The following is an 18,719-nucleotide window of genomic DNA, read 5'->3' as shown; positions in this document are numbered from 1 at the left end:
TGCTTTCCTATGGGGGGCACTTTTGCAAAATGTCAGGAGGCCAGGCGCTAGTCACAGCAGCCCCATACATGTGTCTAACACTTCAGGATGTTTCTAGGGTTTTCGCATATTTCTGGGATTTTAATACAATTGTCGGATTTCAGGATATTTCTAGGGATTTTTGGACATTTCCGCAATTTAAGGACATTTCTATGAGTTTAGCACATTTCTGGGATTTTAGAATGTTTTAGGATTTTAGGACATTTCTAGGATATTAGGACCTTTCTAGGGTTTAAGGACATTTCTAGTGTTTTAGCATATTTCTAGAGTGTTGGGACTATCTAGGATTTTCTGGCATTTCTAGATTTTAGTATGTTGCTAGGATTTAGGATGTTTCTCGGATTTTAGAACACTTCTAGGACTTTAGAACTTTTCTAGGATTTTAGGACATTTCTGGGATTTCAGGACATTTCTAGGCTTTTAGGAAAAAGTTTAGGATTTAGGATATTAGTGGCTCAGCTCGGACCTCTGTTGGGAGGCTGCAAGGAATCCTCGACTAGCACTTTTTTATTAAATAAGGACTATTTTAAGTTTTATGCACTCTGGCACCTTATGTTTACTTAAAGTAAACAAACCATTCCCGGTGTAAACCACTTAATTTTTCACTGTGACTGTGACTTCTATAGATCCTCTGGTTCAATGGACAAACTGACCACCTCTTTTCCTTGCACTCCCCTCATCTTGTCAATTGAAGCAAGTTTTAAATCTCTTTCACTTTAATAACTAATAATAAGGTTGTTAGGCAATATGGATGAATAATTCTCCATTGAAATATCTATAATAAATCCATTGTAATAATACAGAAGGAAATTTTTAAGTCTAGAAAAAAATATGATTCTTTGTTAATCTGACTGCATAGAAATAGAAATCACACAACCAAATTACAGTATAAACACTACGGAAATATCTCATGCAACATATTTAAAAAAACAATCTGTTAAATTAGACTAAAGATGACCTATCATTACTGTTTCAGATTAAATATATCAATTTATCAAAGCATGTAGATTCTGGGCATTTAAAACGGTTCCAGGGCTTATTGTGCTCCTGCAGTGCTGAGCCACAGCACACATCAGCATGTGAGACCTGTTATGAGAGACTTTTTAACCACCTTTATTAAAACATGTCCACTAAGCACTCATTCCAGTACCATGAAAAACAACATACACACCCCTATACCCACCACATGCACACACGCACACACACACACACACAATAAAATAAAATATTCCCGTCACAAAAAAAACCTAAACAAACAGATCACCAGTCCAGTCCCCACCACACTGCAAACAGCCCCGCTTACACACCACATCTTTTGAAACACCTGGAGGTCATTAACAACATTATGGTATTCATACTCAGCCCTCAGGCATGCAGAGACTAACCCCTTAAACAGTAACTCAGGGTCCACTAGCCCTGAACCCTGCAACCTGTTACGCCTCGTGAGCCAAGTAGCCAGTTTAGCTTGGCCAAACAAGAAATTCATCAAAACATTGGTGTAGTTGGTCCGGGCAGAATACCTGGGCCCCAGTATGTTCAACCCGTCAGAGAAGGCCAAACCCATCTTCCCACAGACCGCAGACAGTAAAGACAGGAGGGGCAGCAGACACTGACACTCAACAAACACATGATACACAGTTTCAGACATGTTACAGAATACACAGCCCTCCCCCACATTGTCATCCACTTAAAACAGACAGCTGTTTGTTGCTCATGTAACACCCTCCACAGCAGCTCTCCTGACCTCTTAGGTAGAGGGAGCTTATACAGCACCCTCCACCTAACCCTGCCATCTTTGGTCCCTCCAGGCAGCGCTGCCATTGATGTTCCCTGACCTCCTTTAATGCTGCAAAGTTCTTCACCTTCACCAGTGCTGTTTACAGAGCTTTCCCCTTTACACCGTCAAAACTACCCAGGCTCGGAGAAGCAAAGAACAGCAGCTTTCCTTCCTCCTGCCAACCCTCTGGACCTGCCGCCAACCTCAGCACTGGGAAAAGTGGACGCTGCTCCCCCCTCATCCTACTGAAGGAGCCCAGGACTGACGGAGACAGCGAGCCCAACGCCTGTCCTCTAAACCTCTCTAGACATATCAGAGATTTGACACCTGACTCCTCTGACAGTTGCTGCAGCATCTTCCAGTCCAGCCCGTCTGTCTGTCTCAGGTGGCCCAGTGTCACAATGCCAGCCCTCACAAAGCAGCTCCGCAGGGTCCCAGAGTAGGTGCTGCCAAGCCAGATCAAAAGGCTGTGGAAGATGGGTTCCTCCCAATGCCACGGTCCAGGCCCCACTCCCCCATCTCGAGAGTGTCTGAATGTCCACCAGTACTTTAGGACTGCGCCATAGAACAGCAGCAGCCTCATGATGTCCACAGCCCCCGGCTTCAATAGGAAGAGCTGACGGTCCAGCCCAGTGCCACAAGCCCTTTGCAGCAGCGCCCGTGTTGGGTCTCCCCAGCATATCAGCATGTTACAGCAGCCTCTCGGCTGCCTGGAGCCTGAAGGTCGCAACTCTGACCCCCAAGTCAGCCAGTCCTTGGCCACCCTCATCAACTGGCAGATACAGCACCGCAGCCCTGAGCCAATGACGACCAGACCAAAAGAAATCAACCAGAGTCCTCTGTAGCCTTTCCAAAAGGCCCACAGGTGGGTTAAGAACTGCCAACTTGTGCCACAGTGAAGACGCCAACGCCAAGTTGTTGATAATCAGATTCCGAACTCTGTAGGAGACCTGAGAGAGGATCCACCTCCACTTCTCCAGCCTGTTCGTTATGGCTGACAAGGTACCCTCCCAGTTCCTGCCGACTCAGCCCTCCGAGCCCAGGTACACCCCTGAAACATTCAGTCCCTCTAACCCCTCTGGTAACTGTGGGATCTCCAGCCTCCTCCACTCCCCACACAATAGTGCCCCACTCTTTCCTCAGTTTACTTTGGCAGAGGACACCCTTTGGTAAATCTGCAGTGCCCCCACCACTGCCTGCAGATCCTGATCATTCCTGACCAGCATGGATGCATTGTCTGCATAGGCTGATACTATGGTTATGAGAGAGAGAGAGAGAGTGAGAGAGTGAGTGAGAGAGTGAGAGTGAGAGAGAGAGAGAGAGAGAGAGAGAGAGAGAGAGAGAGAGTGAGTGAGAGGGGGAGGGAGTGAGAGGGAGAGGGAGGGAGAGAGGGGGAACTGCTTGTTCTTTCTGCTTCCTTCCTGCCAAGACACATTCTGTTCTATCTTGTTCTGCTTCTCCCGTGCTGCACCCATTTGAATTTCTTTCTCTCTCATATTAGCACAACTTCCAGATCCTCTTTCCTGTCTGGCTCTGGCAGAGGTGAGCAGTGGGCAGACACAGCTCTATTTATGCGGTGTTTGAGGTGGAGCTGAGATCTGAGTCGATCTGTGGCTCCGGGCAGGAAGTGTCTGACTGCTGCCGGTGCTTTTAAAGCAGAGAATCTATCAGGTGTCCTCTGACAGAGGCAGACCAGCTGCACAGAGTCCATCAGACTGTGAATGCAGCAGCAGGGTTTACTCTAACTACTGTGTCTGATGACTTCAAACAATAACCGAGAGGACAGCTACCAAAAAACATTACCATAGGAGTCAGGTGATGGCACTGAAGAGAAGGGCAAAAAGGAACTGGCCAGCAAGCACTGGAAGGATGTACCTGTGAGTCAGCCATGGTTAAGAAAATCAAAAATCAAAAAGACGCCCTAAGTGCAAAAAACAATAAGCCACAACAGCAAAAATCAGAACATGTTGTATCGGATTGGATAATAAAATGAGAGGAGTTTTTGAGAATCTATTTAGTCTGGAGAAAAAGGGAAACTTCATCACTGTAGGTAGTATATGTAGATGAACTATAAACTCCCCTACATTTAATAAGTGCCCCATTTCACTGGCTCTTGGGGCTGTTGCATGAACTACAGGCTATACTTCCTCATTTTTGTGTTACCTGTCACCAAGGAAACAGAAAGTACAGAGCTGGCTCAAGAGACAGACCCGCCCCTCTCTCACCAACTCTCACCAATAGGCAAGTGCAGTGTTACTGCACTGCCTATTTCTCAGTTAAAATGTTTTCATTAGTTTATTTTTAACACCTTGCTTTGCTGCAATGGCGAGTTTGTGAACAGGAAGTGGGGGCCATACTGGGTCTTGTACAGTGAAAACTGCGGCCAAAAAAAAACAAGCTCAAACAGTAAAACTAAGCAGTGCTGATCAAATGTAAACCAGGGTTCTGTCACTGAGTTGCATATTTCTAGCCTGTTATCAGAAAAATGTTTTAGCTTACTATTTAACTGGAACACAAGGTTGCATTACATCATCCACCAGCGGGAGCGTTTATCTGGAAGTTTCCCAACAGCTGCTTCATCTTGCATGTTTATTTGCCCGTCAATACTCAAGGAAAACAACAGATCTACATTTCTGCGTAAAATGCTGTTTTCCTCATTTTAATGTTCTTCTTCAACAGAGACAAAGCATGGAGGCCATTGTGCTCCTGTGACTGCAGAGCACTGGATGTTTTTGAGGTTTTAAAACTCCAACATCATAATTTGAGCTGAGGAGAAATGCCTGAAGTGATGTCAGTTGTATTTCTCTCCATTTCATGTGTTTGCTGAATAAAATGATGAATCTCTGTCTCACACCATCTGTGCAGAGCAGGTTCACATCCTGGGGGGCTGACATGAGAGCACCGTGTGCACATTAACAGGGACTTGGTGAAGCCTATTTGAACAGATTTCAGGCAGTGGAAGACTTGGATTGCATCTGTGCAGGATGAATGAACAGCATATTGCTGCCTCAGCAGAAAGTGACATTTGTGTTTCGGAACATTAAACAGCAAACTACCACTACAAACTACTCAGTCCAGTTAATAGGCATGATAGGAATGTTGGCATCTTGCTGGTGGGAGATCACCACCGAGTTTAATTTTTTATAATGTGTGTCGTGCTAACAAGCTAGCTTGTTTTACAAAGTGGGGATGGTGGAATGATACTGTGTGGAAGCTACAACAATTATATCAATCAGTCATCTGTGATAGTCTTGTTGTGAATCTGAATAATGAGGAAGTAAGTTCTCATCCACCTTTTCAGTGTTTTTGTCTCTGAGTGCACAACTGATGGGTAAGTGGTTTGTGTACATGACATGATCCAGTGTGGATGGAGAGTGTGTGATATAATGCAATGCGGCACAATACTCTGACACCTGCACCCACATCCAGGTCAGACATGGTGTTAGACCCAGCACTGGACAGCTGAGTGCTGTGTTTCAGTGGGAACACAGCCTGTTTTCATCTAAAGTACGTTGGAAAAAGATAGATAACACTTAAATACGCGCAACTCCAAAAATTCAATATCTAGATGTGGCAGCGAATATGGTCTGCCACAAATAAATGAATGTGTGGAAAACACTGGCTATTTGTTCTGTCTGAACATGGTATTACTACACAAATTCTTAGTACTATACAATAGGTGTCTGTTGTCTGACCTGTGTTATGATTCGGTGCCATATTAAATATTTGATTTTCTGGGCCCTCAGTTGGGATCTGAGTGGGTATGTTTACTCAAAAGACGCCCCCTGCTTTTACTCGTAGTGGTGCTTCAAAAAATGGTCTCAGAACATATGATGAGACATACTGGTTTTTGAACTGCCCGTAGGAGGAATGAACACATCACAAACAGGTTTTACACAGAGATGGCGCTATCAGGCCATAACAAAGACCCTTCTTTATACCACATTTTGCATCTTTACACAGAACCAAATGACAGCAGAATCATTCTACTCAGAGGCAAGACAACTCGCTCCCTCTTTTCCACGATTGGCAGTTATATGCAGAACAGCAAGGCAGCATGGCATGATATTCCTGCATTGAAAAGGCAGCATAAATGTGGCTAGAGTCTGTCCATTCATGATTCAAAGCTCCATTCACTCTGACTTCTTTTCTATCCTTAAAATACACCATGTATGATGACTTAACACTCTGCCTCTCTTATGTCTGACTTGTTTGTCTCGTCTCGTGTGTGTATCTTACTCACTGGGGTTGCAATATTCAGCAGAATGCTCTGATTTGATAAGCTGAAAAGCCTCATGTGTGATGATTTAGCATGTCATTGGTCTACGAGTTTCCTGCTCTGCTGATCCAGTGCTACAAATACCATACTAAAAAAAATAGGAACACACAGAAGAATGCCCGAACTCAGACTGACAGTAGCACTTAAAAGAAGACTGACTTCAGCAGGAAAGAAAGGAAGTGGGATTGTTTACTAATGTTTGAAGGTTACAGTTCAGCCAACAGTTCTCCACCTAAAGGCTGGCTAACATCCTGACTGCAAAATCCTCCTTCTTACCCAGAGGGCTTTAAACAGACCGGTTCCCTCCCTCCTGCATTATTTTCCCATCAGGTCCTTTGTGTTCCCCTGATGCCTGTCACATCATCATTCATCCACTCTTCTGTTGGCTGAGCCTGACATAGCTGAGCTCCACCTCTCTGCACATTCAGGAGGCAACTTTCAAATTCAGGCTGAAAACACATCTGTTCAGTCTTTAATATGATCTTCACTGGTTTGAAACCCAAATCACGGACTGTCTCACAGAGAAGTAGGCTACAGGAAGATACTGTAGAATCTTTTTAAATGACTAACCTCAAACCTGTTGCCCTATTAACATTATTACCAGTGCATGTGTGTGTTAGTGCGTATGTATTTTTACTAGGGCTGTAAGCATTACCATATTAATTGTCATGTTTTAATTGCTGACAGACATTCTCATCTTTAAGAGACTGTACCGGGCTGAGTTCTAAAGCTAGAATGATGATTCTAATTTAATGTGAAACCCGAGGAATCCAGTGGTACCTACCATGTCATGCAATTCTATGGGTACCCATGAGTCTCCCTTTCACAGACATGCACACTTTGCTCACTAGGAGTGCTCTTTCATGAAGTGATGGGTGATGCTCTCCCCAGCATCCAAACACTGCTTTGCTGCTGATTAAAACCGAAGTGGACACAGGTCCTTAGCCATCTATGGTAAACCCAGTGTATGACAAGAGGATAAATCTTACCCATGCCTGAGTCCTTCTTGGTGCCATCAGATATAATTTCGACATGGTCTCCATCCACATCGTAGCTGAAGAAATCATTGAGGTACGTTTTTGACCTCTGACCCCCAAACACGTACAGACAGCGGTTTCTCTGTTACAGGAGGAGTGATCAAGAGGTCCAACAAAACAAAGAGACAAAAGCAGAGACGTGCAGAAATAATGATTAACATTTAAACACACTGAACCTCATTCAGCTGTTCAGGAAGGATGACCCTCACAGTAACAGAAACACAACTCCATGTGTATTGATATAGGCGGACTGCATTCACCGTGTGGAAGAGCATGCAGTGGCCGATGCGGGACTGGACGTCCTCTGGCCCAGCATTACATGAGTCTTCCCGCAGGAGGCTCCACGTTCCTGCCTGGCAGTGGTAGGCATACAGGCCGCTGAACTGAGGCTCTGACGTCCGACTGTCCTCCACGCTGCCATTACACGTCAGGATGCGACCACCAAATGTGTAGATCATGTGCTTCTCAGAGTCCATGCACATCTGCAGGAGGAACAGTGAGCAGACGTCAGAGAGAGGGAGCAGGATGGGTTTCTGATTGACACTATTTGTGTGGAAACATGAGAGACGTCTAAGTTACAGTGACCACATTGCTGCTCATTTTCAAAGAAACATGATTTTTGGTTTCCATGCATACACAGCTTTGCATTCAAAGTCAGTCATTAGTCACCCTCACATCTTATACTTAACTCTGTCTTCTGACTGAATACATTATTTTTTGACACTTTAATCGACAGATAAAACACTGACACCTGTTTCAGCATGGAACAGCTTGTTTTGGCCAAGGAAGGCTTTTTCCACTCATCTTTAGAGTGAGTGCCACTCAGCTCCAGCCTTCATACGAGAATTAAACTCGGCACTGGATGGCATGTTTCTGACTCTGTGTTGGGCTCTGAGCGCAGGTGGCATACACTGAACACATCCTGTGTCGACACAGATCGAGCACTGAAGCTGCTGCTGCTAACATGCTGCTCTTACTACACCTCCTGTGTAGACACAGTGAGCGGAGACATTTTCAAAAAGCTTTCTGTTCTCCAAAACCCAGATATATACACTTCACTGTCACAAAGGACTAATCCATATTCCAATGAGAGGATGGATGGTTAGCAGAATAAAATAATGACAACAGTTTTGGCTGGGATAATCATGACATCAAATGTTCCCATGCCAAACTGTCGTGGTGCTACCTTTATTCTTAATAGTTCCTCAGCTTTGGAGGATAAGGTGAGCGCTTTCAGATCTTTAGCATTAGGAGCTCTGTGGATATGGACCTGGAGGAGGCAGCACGTTACTGCGGGCAGAGTTTTTAAAAGTTTGTGTTGTGTTTGTTTAACAGGTGTTTGATAGAGTGATCATACTGTCTGCCTTTTGTTGCACGTGGATAATAAGCATTGTCATCGCTGACGCTCTAAAGGCAGTGTCAGTGTGACGCTGCTGTGCACTCTGTGTGTGGAGGATTGCCCCCCCCCCCCCCCCAGGCAGTCAATCAGAGCAGAGAAAGAAGAGAAGCTGCACTGACTGGCTGTTATTAAGTTTATTCATGCTGTGTGATAGGCTCTTAGATCTATTCATGTGTAAAACCAAAGCTAGTCATCATTATCCACATAAATTTGATCACAAACTCCTACTGAGACTGTGTCAGATAGGTACACACAGAAATGATATCCAGCTACCTGGTGGTCAAACACCAACTTTGGCCCTCCGTCTGCTGACGTGTCCTCACTGAGTAGCGTCCAGGTGTTGGCATTGATGTCATAGCGGTAGAAGTCGCTCTTCAGAGACTTGCTGTTCCTGACGCTGGAGTCCAGGTAGCGGCCCAGTGTGTAGATCTGACGCCGCTGGGAGTCAATACACATCTTGTGGCATGAACGAGCACTCGGACCGCTCTGATTGGTAAACAGGGCACACATGCAACTGTTTTACATTCAGAACATATAAGTGTCTTAAAGACATAACTCTTCTTAATGAGCAGTCAATACCACTGACAATTTCAGGCACTGATGACAACTATGAAGTTAAGTTCCCGTCAAGACATCAGCAAAGGATACTTATCCTAAATTCTCTCAATTAAAGCAAACTGAACTCAAGCTAATTTTATTAGCTAAATATTATCATAAAAACATAAAAAACGACATGCTCTGAAGACTAGAACATGCTGAGAAGTCTGTCAGAAGCAAACATTCTTACACAAGTTTTGAATCCATCATGGATGTAGGAAGAATGTGTGTGTGGTATGTATTGGTGTGTTTTGTGAGGCCGCTCACCTCTTTCTCTGTGTCTCTGGAGATGCAGGCCCACTGGTTTTCCTGAACACTGTAAGCCCAGAAGTCAGCCAGGTCCTGTGTGCCATCCCAGCCCCCAAAGAGGTAAACAGTCTCTACAGGGAACACACATTAATTAATAAGTGGACACCTCTTGTTTGTCATTTGCACTGTGCTCTGGGAAGCCCTGTCTGCAGACAGCTGAACTTCAGTGCTCTACCATCACTCCACTCACCACAAACTGTCACACACTCAGACTGGGAATTATCAGATTAAGGTTATGCTTTCATAAAGGATTTGAAAGCTCCCAATGGTGAGCTGGATTGGCAAGGAGTCACTTTTTGTAGACAGATTTGCTGACAAAGAGAGGTATGACATGGAAAGATCCACCCTCCAGCATTTTTATGTGTTAGCTGATATCTGAGCATGTATCTGTACATGGCTCAAAACCACACACAAACCACATGCAAACCTCACTGCAGCCATTTCACTCAACCCTTTACACACACAGGCACATTTCCAAAGCTGAATGCAAATAGACTTTATGTGTGTTTAAAGAGAATAATACCCCTTTTCCAAAAAAACTAGAGTGCATTTTTTAAACATAGGTAAGCCTGCCAAAAATAGGCCACACACTGCTTTTCCACTGCCAATAGAGCAGACCTATGTACACGGCTTTGCAGCCGATGAGTATGCCTTTCTGTGTGTATGGGGATGTTTTTTTTTCTTTTTTTTTGGTGGTTTTTTTTGGTCATTTAAAAGGAGAAAGCATCATGGACAGAGGTTTGTAAAAACTTTAGGGGGGTTAATTTTCCCTATATATCTCTTACTGTATTACTGTACCTCTTTCAAACTCGATGCAGACTAATTTGGCTCGATGTTTTCATGCAGCTTAGCTGGAGACAGAAGGTAATTAATGGTAGCATGCAGTGTTTCCTCTAGGAATTTTTTCAGCAGAGGGGGCAGGCTCTCCAGGGAGCCGTGGCGGCGTAAACAAATGACACTTGACTGCAGATTTTAGTTTTATGCCCAGCATAATGCCCCTTTTAACTGAATGGATGGCATGAAAATCGCTTTTTAAAGGCTGAATGTAAAAATACATCATGGCGTGTATATCGCTTAATGCTATCAATTAGTTTACTCACGTTAGCGACACTGAGTTGAGTTGGCACCGGGCCCAATTAACTTAAGCTACGTAACCTTAGCTGGCCATCAATATTTTGCGAATGTTTATTTAACTAATAAAATCTATTATAAGTTTTCTTAAGCTAATAAGTCTACCTTTTCTCCAGTAAGTTGCACGCTATTTTCAAGCCGACACTCCTCTGACTCTCCGACCTGATGCCTGGATGCGAGTAGCTAATTAACGTCGGCACCAATTAGTTCTGTTGGGGGGTGGGAGGGGGCGGTGGTATCTACCCCAAAGAGTAGATACGGAGCAAGATAGTTATCTGCCTCAGCACTCGCGACACCCAGCGCAGTGCAGGACTGTGTTGTGATGCGGCGGTGGTGTATTTGCAATTTAAAAAAAAAAAAACAACCAAAAAAAAAAACGACATTTGAAGGAGCGGCGGGTAGGATTTAGGAGTGGCGGGCCGCCACTCCTAAATGAGTGTAGAGGAAACACTGGCATGTCATTGCATCTCTATGCTTAATAAGCTGAAATTGCCACGTTCATCCGGGTCTAGAGCATCGGAGCTAGAGGCGATAAATACCCGTGATACCTGTGGTAATCACTAGCACTGTTTCTCTTTGTCTGTCCCCCATAAAAAACACCACCACCACATATAGGTGTCCTCGTAAAAGCCTTCAATTTTACTTTATTCAATATCAAATACATAGTCATCTTTTTATCATCTATGCCATCCATTTACACAAGATACTACCAGCTATCACCTGATTCATGGTTAACATGGTTGCTCTTTAAACCAAAACATGAGGACTCACATGTCTTGTAGAAATGATTTTTTTTGACAATGACAAACTTAATGGTAAATTTGTCAAACAGTCAATTATGTCTACATTTTATGCTAATGTTGACCTTCAATTTTCTCTGTGAACTTGGAAAAAAACTGACAACCTCTGTGCACTGCCTACTTCAGTGATGGCAGCACCACAAAAAGTGGTCACCAGCTTTGTCTATGGTCGAGGGGAACCATTAGAAACATGGCTGGACTGGCCCCAGTCACAGTCCAGTCAATCTGTTTAGGACAGTCAGTTTTTGGATAGTCAAAGCTGTAACTTTCCTCCCCAATACCATTTTAAATATCCTCAAAACCATTTTGGAAACTAATTTCTAAGTGAGCTGGTCTCCATTGTGAAAGTATGATTTGGGTCAAATAAAAGCCACTGCAGCTAAGGCAGGTTTGATTGTATCAGAGACTTGTTGAGGAGGAAATAAGCTGTCATTACTGCTACAACATTAAAACAGAGGATGGGCCAGAGAAGGAGTTGTGACACCAAAGATAGCTGAAAAAAATGAACTGATGGCAATTTTAATTAGTTTAAGACTGACATTTCTATATAACCGCGTGCTGAAGTGTTAGAAAAGCTGCCTCCATCATGCTCATCCTAACTCATTCTGTAACCATATGTGTGTCTACTGAGCCTGGGAGGTAAAGGTAAACCTACAGCTTGTATGATCTAACCACTGGATTACACAGACTCCAGTGGCCAAGGAGCCAGACTGCATTGTTTGGACTGGGACGGGACAGGAAGCCTCTTGGGAGTTGACAGATACGATGTATGATGCAGCTTTTCAGCATGAATGCATGATGAATGATCATTAGCTCAATATGAAGATATTATTACTAAGGATATTAAATGGGATAAAGAGTTAAAGGAACAGGATCAGAACAGGACTGGTGACTTCTCAAAAACCTAACCCCTTTAACAAGAAATACTGCCATGCAGTTTTATGCCATGTAGTTTTATGACTGCACAGTGGTAACATATACAGTTAACATCCATGTCTGTGAAAACATGGATGTTTTCTCACACATCTTCTCCCCCGCAGCAGTTTAAAGATCAGCATCACAAACTCAGTATCTGACAGAATGTCTGACCCCAGACTCAGGTAGCTTGGATATGGCAGCAAGGCCTGGAATTTATTTGTTTTTTCCCCCACTGACCTTCACCGACTCTCTACTCTGATTTCTGCATCTAAGCCATCAACATGCCTGCTAGACTTGTTCATCAACTCTGTGACTTTCTCCAAGATAATAGTTTATTCGAAGACTTTCAGTCAGGCTTTAGACATCATAGTACAGAGACGGCACTAGTAAAAATTAACGACTTATTGATTGCTTCTGATACAGGTCTGGTCTCTGTTTTAATCCTTTTAGATCTCAGTGCCACTTTTGACACCACTGACCATCAAATCTTGCTGCACAGAATGGAACACTTAATTGGCCTTAAAGGAACAGATGAAACTGATGAGCTATCTAGACTTCAAACATGTCTCAAGGATGTAAAAGCCTGGATGAGCCGTAATTTCCTGATGTTGAATTCAGACAAAACTGAAGTTATTGTTCTTGGCCCCAAACACCTCAGAAACTCCCTTTCTAACAATGTAATTTCTGTAGATGGCATTACCTTGGCCTCTAGCACATCTGTAAGGAACCTCTGAGTTTTATTTGATCAAGATTTATCTTTTGCCTCCCATATAAAACAAACTTCAAAGACTGCTTTATTTCACTTACGTAACATCTCAAAAAATTAGACATATCCTATCCCAGACAGATGCTGAAAAATGAGTACATGCATTTGTCACCTCTAGGCTGGATTACTGTAACTCCCTTTTATTCGGCTGCACCAACATATCACTTAGGTCTCTCCAACTGGTGCAGAACGCTGCTGCTCGTGTTCTAACGGGAACCAAGAGAAGGGACCATATTTCTACCATTTTAGCTTCATTGCACTGCTTCCTATAAAAACCAGGATTGAATTTAAAATCCTCCTCCTTACTTAAAAAGCTCTAGATGGTCAGGCTCCATCCTATCTGTCACAGCTCATAGTTCCTTACCAACCCTCAAGATCACTGCGCTCTGAAAATGCAGGATTACTTGTGGTTCCCAAAGTTTCCAAATGTAGGATAGGAACCAGAGCCTTCAGTTACCATGCTCCTCTCTTATGGAACCATTTTCCAGTTTCGGTTAGGGAGGCAGACACTATTTCCACTTTTAAGGGTAGACTTAAGATCTTCCTCTCTGATAAAGTTTATAATTAGGGCTGGCTCAGGTTGCCCATAGTTAGGCTGGCATAGGTTTAACCTGCCTGGGGACTTTCTATAGGGGTCAGAGAGCAGTGGGACTAACACTGCTCTCTGACCTTTATATTTAAGCCATAATAGCTTATTAGTGACCCTAGTTTCGTTAGTGTATATATTCTTGGAGCACAAGTTTCTTGTGTTCAGTTGTGCTCAGGTGGCAGAGCTTTCAGCCCGATCCGGCGGGGGTGGTTTGAGTCCGTTCAGACCTGCCACTCTGGCTCTGCTTCCTCTCTCTTTCTTTCTTTTCTATTACTGCTCTCTGGCATTCATATTTAAGTCGTAATTGCTGATCAGTGACTCTACGATCCTCATTGAGTGCTTATCCTTTTTACTGCTCACCACTTTGGTTCTGTTGTACTGCACTCCGCTAATCCTGTTGCCTCTCCGGAGCATTCCTGCTCCCTTGTTTCCTAGCTTTCCCGGATCCTGACTGCAACCCTGGCTGTGCCTGATCATGGTGATATCTGTGCTGGCGCTGTGACCCTGCCTTTGGTTGTGCTCGTGCGGTGGCTGCACTGATACTGTACCCCCCGCTCGCCCTGATCGTGGTCTTGGTCCTGGCTGTGCCAATGCCGTTATCATGCCTTTGGACACCTCCCAATCAATATTCTCTTTCCTTTTTGCCACAAATGTATTTCATTTTTTTACGACATCTATTGCACGTCTGTCCATCCTGGAAGAGGGATCCCTCATCATCCTCTACCGCTCTTCCTAAGGTTTCTTCCTTTTTTTTCCCCCCGTTACGGGGTTCTTTTTCGGGAGTTTTTCCTTAGGTGATGTGAGGGTTTAAGGGCAGAGGGATGTCGTACACTGTAAAGCCCTCTGAGGCAAACCATGTTTTGTGATAATGGGCTTGACTTGACTAATGGTCCTGACTTGATATTGAATAATGGCCAGAAAAGTGTTTTTGCAGAAAAATATGCCACTGTGAAGTTTACCTATGACCTCTTAGATATTAAAAGTCAGCACTTCATCATTGTATATTATTAGACATTTGTGTGAAATTTTAGCAGATGAATTCTTGAGTTATGGCCAAAAGCATATTTTATGAGGTTACAGTGACTTTGACCTTTGAACATCAAATTCGAATCAGTTCATTATTCAGTCCAAGTGAACATTTGAGCCAAATTTAAAGAAATTGCCTTGAAGTGTTCTTAAGATATCACGTTAACAAAAATGAGACAGAAAAGGTCACAGTGACCCTAACCTTTGAACTATGACCACTAAAATGTAATCAGTTCATCCTTGAGTCCAAGTGAATTTTGGAGGAAATTTGAAAACAAATCCCTCAAGGTGGCCTTGAGATATTGCGTTCATGAGAATGAGAAAGAGAGACAAGGTCACAGTGACCTTGACCCTTGATCCTATGATCACCAAGTCTGATCAGTTCATCCTTGAATCCAAGTGGACATTTGTGCTAAATTAGAAGAAATTCTCTGTAGGAATTCTTTAGCTATGGCGTTCACAAAAATGAGACGGACAGGCACCCCAGAAACATAACACCACTGGCCATGGCTAACGCTGACGTGGAGGCGTGCAAACCACGTGTGCTGAGACATACACAGGCTCCTCAGCTACAAGCTCCATAAAAATCCAAACAGGGTCAATTCTCAATATCCATGTATCATACACAGAAACAAAAGAACATCGAGAGCAAAACTGTTAGAACACAGCTGGCAAAAAATGACAATCTATAACTTTCATGGCCTTACATTCAGAAGACCATCCTTGTGTTGAGATATACACCTGCTCTCTGTCAAACTCCATCACCACTACAGAGCACAGTCAAATAATGACTGCCAATCAAGGAAATAGGATAAGGAAGAGAATGTGATCAGGGCGACACAGGACTGAAGACAAAGAAATCCTTTGGGATTTCCTGGATCAACTTCTACTATCAACTACAGCTACCAGAACACTGAAGTCAGTGTGTAGCCTGAGACACACAGCAGAGGGATGCAAGGCCTTGTCTCTGCTCTCACACAGGCTGCAGACACTGCATCATTCTCTCTCTCTCTTTCTCTCTCTCTCTCTCTTTCTCTCTCTCTCTCTCTCTCTCACACACACATATACACACACACACAAACCCACACAAACCCACAAAAACACACAAAAACACACACACGCACAATGCAGGCTTTTGTTCTTTAGATGACCAGCAGGGAAATACAGCACCAGCAACACTGCCAGATCCAGAAAAACAAACAATTGCTGCATGTCTGTGTCAAAGCAACAGAGGTGATATGTGTGCTTTTTAAGGAGAACTGCTCTCAGGGCAGTTTTCTTTAGGAGGAAGGTTGGAGGAGGATGGGTCGGGGAGGGAGGGTTAATTTTATTAATCAGCAATAGAGGGTTGCATTCTGGGTCTGTGTAGGAGGATATGAGTCACAGGATCGGCTAAACAGCCAAGTCATAACACTTGCTGCGTGGAACTCACCAGTCTGGACGTCAATGACCATTTGATGTCCTCCCCTCATCCCTGGCCTATTGTCGTCGCCATCACCTGCAGAGGACAGGAAGGAGGACACAAGGATGGAGTGTGAGCGTGGGAGGTGGCAGATGACGTAGTGGAAAGTGAGAGAGGGAATGATAAAGAATGGGTGGAGTGGTGGGAGGAGCAGAGGGCAGGGAGGAGGGAGGGAGGGAGGCATGGTTTTAGCTACGATGCCACAAAGATTCACAGTCTGCTGAAATGTTTAATCGACAGATGGGGAAGATCTCCCACTTGAGAAGATGCTCTCACTGTTCATGTCGTCTCGGTTGATTTCTTGGGCGCTTGTACCTTTGTTGCATTTGGGGATGATCTGACTCCACCTGGGCTTGTACTCTTGCTGGCTGATATACTGGTTAAACAAACCGTCTAGCAAGAAGACAAGAGGACCAAATATGGAGAAATCAACATTAACTCAGACAAAAAGCAGGCAGACAGTAAAGATTTGACATCAGGGATGCAAACACATGTACGGTGAAACAAGAGAGCAACCGAAACAGCGTGATATCACAAAACCCTGGGACAAAGAGAGTTGGTCTTGGCCTCCCGGGGGCCAAAGAAAGACTGTTTAACGAGTAGTTCCAATCAAACAATCTGATAGGTCAACAAGACATTTACAATGTGATCAATTGATTGAATATTACTCCACCATTACTCCACCATTTCCATGGAAATGCTGAAACTGCCAAAGCTAGAGCAAAATACAGAAGGCAACAAAAGTATTATTAAATGGATTGTTTTATTAAGTTGGCTTTATATGGTGGACTTAGTTTTGATGAACAGAAGAAGAAGTGAAAGCTGGGCTGTTAGGATATTTTGTAAATAAATTATCTAATACATACTCATGATAGTCTGTTTTTTGCAGCTATTATGATAATCATTTGTTCAATATTTAGCTCAAGCAAGGGGATTTCTGTCCTTGATTGAGACATCATTTATCCGGCAAAGGACAAGATACATTTGATAACACAGTTAATAAATTACAGTAATATAATGAAGAAATACAGCTGGCATTATAAAGTGCAAAAGCCAACTCACTAATGGTGTCAACTGTAAAGTGACGCGAAGAGGACAACAACCAGTATAAACAACAAACATATTAACACTGACAAAAAAACATCAAACAGCAACTTAACTAAAAACTACTCAGTCCAGCATGAGGCATGATGGGAAACATAGGTTAAGTGAGTATGACCGCCGTGAAAATGTGTTTGTGAGGCTAAACGGCATCAAATATGGCATAGTTGTGAATTTGGAAATGATGACATCTATCTTTTTCTGCATTAATTTTAACTTTTGGACATAACCATGCTCTTTAGTCACTGGAAATGTTTGTCATCCTCTGGTATCCTCTATCAGCTGTGCTGCTGACACGGAGCTACTAGCCTAAAAATACAGGTAAAGTTTGCAGGTGTAATAGCTAAATATGTATATGGAATTTTATTTTATTTCTAGTAGATATCTTAGTCAACAAGACTGAGCAAGCTAAGCATTTTTTGTGTTTTTATTTGATGAATTTATTTAGATCTCTCAAAAGCATGAGCATAAGCTGGCTGGCAAACTCATCAGGCACTAGAAAAGGTGTCTGCGGGTCGTTACTCAGGTTCAATCTAGTTGCTGGCGTGGTAAACTAGGTTACATTAAATTCAGGATTTCACTTACGTGACTGATTGTTTTCAAGTCATTATTCGGTATCTGTGTATTTCTATGGAAACGGAGAAAACAGCTGCATAAATCTTTTTTTATTTATCATCATCATTTATCATCGGAATCGTGCGTCAACATTGTTTGTGGCACTTAAGTGATGCTTACGACTGACCACATCACTGTTGCGCCACAAATGACATTAAAGCACACCTTCAAGTGTAATATTGCTTAAATCATCTAAGGGTCCTGACCACACAGTCAAACCTGACAGCCCAGTATTCCCACTACAATCTTCCCTCCTTTACAACGGTTTGCTCCATCAGTAAGTCTAATAATAAACAGATCTGGACAGAACAGAGCTATAAACAAACAATATTTAGTCAATCAAATATGTATATAATACATATATATAATACAGATTTACTTTTATACATTTATACTACAGCTTGACTTAATACTTGAAGGTTATTAGGGATGTGCATCCATATTGCCCTGTATGACCAGCTAATCAAGTAGAAATTCATAATTAATCAATAGTCAATGTCAATCATGGCTTTCCTTCATCTAGTAGAGGCAGTAAATGCTGCGTCTTGGACAACGCAAGGTCTCTGTTTATCTCAATGTGCAGCCGCTGCAGCATGAAAAAAAAAAGGCGCTTTGGAATGCGTACACGTCACAACAGCATTGCCGTGGCTTATGAGAGGACCTGCTGCACCTCTCCATTGAAAACAATACAATAGAATTAGAAATAGAAAAGAAAGAGCGTGCAAAAACACATGGCATGTGTACGGCCCCTTAGTCCAGAGTTGTAACTAAACCTTGTCGTTGTCTTGTTTTTAAAGTATGTGCATCAATGAGGAGTATCATCACCCTCCCATGTGTCTGGACTGGTCACAGAGATCACTACTGTAAACCTTGA

At 43.1% G+C, this 18,719-nt stretch overlaps 1 protein-coding gene across 2 annotated transcripts in view; it reads right to left on the bottom strand.

The window, feature by feature from the left end:
• Window positions 1-18,719, bottom strand: part of mkln1 (muskelin 1, intracellular mediator containing kelch motifs) — a 44,249-nt gene that overhangs the window by 14,789 nt on the left and 10,741 nt on the right. Inside the window, exons 7-12 of one of the 2 annotated variants that reach the window (XM_042511152.1) lie at window positions 16,406-16,522; window positions 16,100-16,165; window positions 9,396-9,508; window positions 8,805-9,017; window positions 7,393-7,614; window positions 7,085-7,214 (exon numbers count right to left, since the gene is read on the bottom strand). In XM_042511152.1, the coding sequence (XP_042367086.1) occupies window positions 7,085-7,214; window positions 7,393-7,614; window positions 8,805-9,017; window positions 9,396-9,508; window positions 16,100-16,165; window positions 16,406-16,522 (861 nt within the window). The remainder of the gene's footprint in view (window positions 1-7,084; window positions 7,215-7,392; window positions 7,615-8,804; window positions 9,018-9,395; window positions 9,509-16,099; window positions 16,166-16,405; window positions 16,523-18,719) is intronic. The other variant, XM_042511153.1, reaches the window with a different exon arrangement.

This window comes from Plectropomus leopardus, chromosome 22 (genome assembly GCF_008729295.1).
Source record: "Plectropomus leopardus isolate mb chromosome 22, YSFRI_Pleo_2.0, whole genome shotgun sequence".
Taxonomy (NCBI): Eukaryota; Metazoa; Chordata; class Actinopteri; order Perciformes; family Serranidae; genus Plectropomus; species Plectropomus leopardus.
Note: the sequence above shows the minus strand (reverse complement) of the source record. Positions and strands in the feature narration are given on the sequence as shown.